The sequence below is a fragment of the Nerophis lumbriciformis genome, linkage group LG26 (genome assembly GCF_033978685.3).
Source record: "Nerophis lumbriciformis linkage group LG26, RoL_Nlum_v2.1, whole genome shotgun sequence".
NCBI classification, from domain to species: domain Eukaryota; kingdom Metazoa; phylum Chordata; class Actinopteri; order Syngnathiformes; family Syngnathidae; genus Nerophis; species Nerophis lumbriciformis.
In genome coordinates, this window is record NC_084573.2 from 2,415,001 (window position 1) to 2,420,000 (window position 5,000).

Sequence of the window (5,000 nt, forward strand, 5' to 3'; positions counted from 1 at the left end):
GTAAAAAAAATATTCAAAAATTTTACATAAAAAAAGAAACTTTGGGTAGAGTAAAAAAAGAAACAACAACAAAAAAATCAAAAAATAAAACAAATAAAAACTTTGGGTAGGGTAAAAAAAAAAAAGAATAATGTAACTGAGTACAGTAAAAAACATAAACAATACTTTGGGTAGAGTAAAAAAAATTAAAAAAAAATAAATAAAAAAATAATTACTTTGGGTAGAGTAAAAACAAACAAACAAAAAAACAAACAAACAAAAAAACGTTAGGTTGCGTAAAAAAAACAAAAACGTTGGGTAGAGTAAAAAAACCAACAACAAAAAAAACAAAAAAAATTACTTTGGGTAAAGTAAAAACAAACAAACAAGAAAAGAAACAAACAAAAGCTTTGGGTTGAGTAAAAAAACAAAAACTTTGGGTAGAGTAAAAAAAACAACAATAAAAGAAACAAACAAAAACTTTGGGTAGAGTAAAAAAAATAAAAAAATAAAAAATACTTTGGGTAGAGCGAAAAAAAGTAAGAATAATGTAACTGAGTACAGTAAAAAAAAAAAATATTTTGGGTACAGTAAAAAAAAAAAATCAAACATTTTACATAAAAAAAGAAACTTTGGGTAGAGTAAAAAAAGAAACAACAACAAAAAAAATCAAAAAATAAAACAAATAAAAACTTTGGGTAGGGTAAAAAAAAAAAGAATAATGTAACTGAGTACAGTAAAAAACATAAACAATACTTTGGGTAGAGTAAAAAAAATTTAAAAAAATAAAATACAAAAATAATTACTTTGGGTAGAGTAAAAACAAACAAACAAAAAAACAAACAAACAAAAAAACGTTAGGTTGCGTAAAAAAAACAAAAACGTTGGGTAGAGTAAAAAAACCAACAACAAAAAAACAAAAAAAATTACTTTGGGTAAAGTAAAAACAAACAAGCTTTGGGTAGAGTAAAAAAACTAAAACTTTGGGTAGAGTAAAAAAAAACAACAATAAAAGAAACAAACAAAAACTTTGGTTAGAGTAAAAAAAAAAAAATAAAAAAAAAACTTTGGGTAGAGGGAAAAAAAAGTAAGAATAATGTAACTGAGTACAGTAAAAAATATATATATTTTGGGTACAGTAAAAAAAATAATCAAAAATTTTACATAAAAAAATAAACTTTGGGTAGAGTAAAAAAAGAAACAACAACAAAAAAACAAAAAAATAAAACAAATAAAAACTTTGGGTAGAGTAAAAAAAATAAGATTAATGTAACTGAGTACAGTAAAAAACATAAACAATACTTTGGGTAGAGTAAAATTAAAAAAATAAAATAAAATAAAAAAATAATTACTTTGGGTAGAGTAAAAACAAACAAACAAGAAAACAAACAAACAAAAAAACGTTGGGTAGCATAAAAAAAACAAAAACGTTGGGTAGAGTCAAAAAACAACAACAAGAAAAGAAACAAACAAAAACTTTGGGTATGGTAAAAAAAAAATTGGGTAGGGTAAAAAAAAAAAAAAAATGTAACTTTGAGTGCAGTAAAAAAATGTTTTGGGTAGAGTAAAAAAAAATCACAAATTCAACATAAAAAAAAAAAACTTTGGGTAAAGTAAAAACAAACAAACAAGAAAAGAAACAAACAAAAGCTTTGGGTTGAGTAAAAAAACAAAAACTTTGGGTAGAGTAAAAAAAACAACAATAAAAGAAACAAACATTAACTTTGGGTAGAGTAAAAAAAATAAAAAAATTAAAAAAAACTTTGGGTAGAGCGAAAAAAAAGTAAGAATAATGTAACTGAGTACAGTAAAAAAAAAAAAAATATTTTGGGTACAGTAAAAAAAAAAAAATCAAAAATGTTACATAAAAAAAGAAACTTTGGGTAGAGTAAAAAAAGAAACAACAACAAAAAAACAAAAAAAATAAAACAAATAAAAACTTTGGGTAGTGTAAAAAAAAAAAAGAATAATGTAACTGAGTACAGTAAAAAACATAAACAATACTTTGGGTAGAGTAAAAAATTTAAAAAAAAAATAATTAAAAAATAATTACTTTGGGTAGAGTAAAAACAAACAAACAAGAAAACAAACAAACAAAAAAACGTTGGGTAGCGTAAAAAACCAAAAACGTTGGGTAGAGTCAAAAAACAACAACAAGAAAAGAAACAAACAAAAACTTTGGGTATGGTAAAAAAAAAATTGGGTAGGGTAAAAAAAAAAAAATAATGTAACTTTGAGTGCAGTAAAAAAATGTTTTGGGTAGAGTAAAAAAAAATCACAAATTCAACATAAAAAAAAAAAACTTTGGGTAAAGTAAAAACAAACAAACAAGAAAAGAAACAAACAAAAGCTTTGGGTTGAGTAAAAAAACAAAAACTTTGGGTAGAGTAAAAAAAACAACAATAAAAGAAACAAACATTAACTTTGGGTAGAGTAAAAAAAATAAAAAAATTTAAAAAACTTTGGGTAGAGCGAAAAAAAAGTAAGAATAATGTAACTGAGTACAGTAAAAAAAAAAAAAATATTTTGGGTACAGTAAAAAAAAAAAATCAAAAATGTTACATAAAAAAAGAAACTTTGGGTAGAGTAAAAAAAGAAACAACAACAAAAAAACAAAAAAAATAAAACAAATAAAAACTTTGGGTAGAGTAAAAAAAAATAAGAATAATGTAACTGAGTACAGTAAAAAACATAAACAATACTTTGGGTAGAGTAAAAAATTTAAAAAAAAAATAATTAAAAAATAATTACTTTGGGTAGAGTAAAAACAAACAAACAAGAAAACAAACAAACAAAAAAACGTTGGGTAGCGTAAAAAACCAAAAACGTTGGGTAGAGTCAAAAAACAACAACAAGAAAAGAAACAAACAAAAACTTTGGGTATGGTAAAAAAAAAATTGGGTAGGGTAAAAAAAAAAAAATAATGTAACTTTGAGTGCAGTAAAAAAATGTTTTGGGTAGAGTAAAAAAAAATCACAAATTCAACATAAAAAAAAAATACTTTGGGTAAAGTAAAAACAAACAAACAAGAAAAGAAACAAACAAAAGCTTTGGGTTGAGTAAAAAAACAAAAACTTTGGGTAGAGTAAAAAAAACAACAATAAAAGAAACAAACATTAACTTTGGGTAGAGTAAAAAAAATAAAAAAATTAAAAAAACTTTGGGTAGAGCGAAAAAAAAGTAAGAATAATGTAACTGAGTACAGTAAAAAAAAAAAAAATATTTTGGGTACAGTAAAAAAAAAAAATCAAAAATGTTACATAAAAAAAGAAACTTTGGGTAGAGTAAAAAAAGAAACAACAACAAAAAAACAAAAAAAATAAAACAAATAAAAACTTTGGGTAGAGTAAAAAAAAATAAGAATAATGTAACTGAGTACAGTAAAAAACATAAACAATACTTTGGGTAGAGTAAAAAAATTTAAAAAAAAAATAATTAAAAAATAATTACTTTGGGTAGAGTAAAAACAAACAAACAAGAAAACAAACAAACAAAAAAACGTTGGGTAGCGTAAAAAACCAAAAACGTTGGGTAGAGTCAAAAAACAACAACAAGAAAAGAAACAAACAAAAACTTTGGGTATGGTAAAAAAAAAATTGGGTAGGGTAAAAAAAAAAAAATAATGTAACTTTGAGTGCAGTAAAAAAATGTTTTGGGTAGAGTAAAAAAAAATCACAAATTCAACATAAAAAAAAAAAACTTTGGGTAGAGTAAAAAATGTATATAAAAACAATGTAACTTTGAGTACAGTAAAAATTAACTAAAAATACTTTGGGTAGAGTAGAAAAAAATCTAAAATTTAACATTAAAAAAAAAAAAAACTTTGGGTAGAGTACAAAAACCAACAACAAAAAAACAAAAAAAATTACTTTGGGTAAAGTAACAACAAACAAACAAGAAAAGAAACAAACAAAAACTTTGGGTCGAGTAAAAAAACAAAAACTTTGGGTAGAGTAAAAAAAAAAAAAACAATAAAAGAAACAAACAAAAACTTTGGGTAGAGTAAAAAAAAAAAAAAAAAACTTTGGGTAGAGTGAAAAAAAGCAAGAATAATGTAACTGAGTACAGTAAAAAAAAAATTTTTGGGTACAGTAAAAAAAATAATCAAAAATGTAGAGTAAAAAAAGAAACAACAACAAAAAAACAAAAAAAATAAAACAAATAAAAACTTTGGGTAGAGTAAAAAAAAATAAGAATAATGTAACTGAGTGCAGTAAAAAACATAAACAATACTTTGGGTAGATTAAAACAAATTAAAAGAAATAAAATAAAAAAATAATTACTTTGGGTAGAGTAAAAACAAACAAACAAGAAAACAAACAAACAAAAAAACTTTGGGTAGAGTAAAAAAAACAAAAACGTTGGGTAGAGTCAAAAAACAACAACAAGAAAAGAAACAAACAAAAACTTTGGGTAGGGTAAAAAAAAAAAATTGGGTAGAGTAAAAAAAATAAAATAATAATGTAACTTTGAGTACAGTAAAAAATGCTCTGGGTAGAGTAAAAAAAAAAATCACAAATTTAACAAAAAATCAAAATCTTTGAGTAGAGTAAAAAAAAAAAAATGTAAGAGTAAAAAAAAAATAAGAATAATGTCACTTTGAGTTCAGTAAAAAAAAAAAAAAAAACTTTGCCAAGAGTAAACAAAAAATATCAAACATTTAAAATTAAAAAAAATACTTTGGGTAGAGTAAAAAAAAAAACAACAACAAAAAAACAGGAATACAAACTCTGAGAAGACAGCAATAAAACATTAAAACCAGGCAGAGGTTTTATTTAACGAGTATATTCAATATGTAGTAACATTACACACAGTTTGAACAGTAACACTGTGTTTGAATATAGCTAAATAACTTATATTAGGTGATTCTTTGGCGTGCCACTAGATGGAGCCCTCACACAGGCATGTACGCTCCAGGGGGTCTAAAGGTGTTCCTTGGTCTCCCAGGTCAAAGTCTGGTTCCAGAACCGGCGCATCAAGTGGCGCAAGCAGAGTCTGGAGCAGCAGCAGGCCAAGCTGGC

The 5,000-nt window shown here is 24.0% G+C and overlaps 1 protein-coding gene across 1 annotated transcript in view; it reads left to right on the top strand.

The window, feature by feature from the left end:
- The window catches only part of noto (notochord homeobox), an 8,865-nt gene that overhangs the window by 3,753 nt on the left and 112 nt on the right, over positions 1-5,000 (top strand). The window contains exon 3 of the mRNA XM_061986756.1: positions 4,927-5,000. This exon is cut by the window's right edge and continues 112 nt beyond it. Within this exon, the coding sequence (XP_061842740.1) occupies positions 4,927-5,000 (74 nt within the window). The remainder of the gene's footprint in view (positions 1-4,926) is intronic.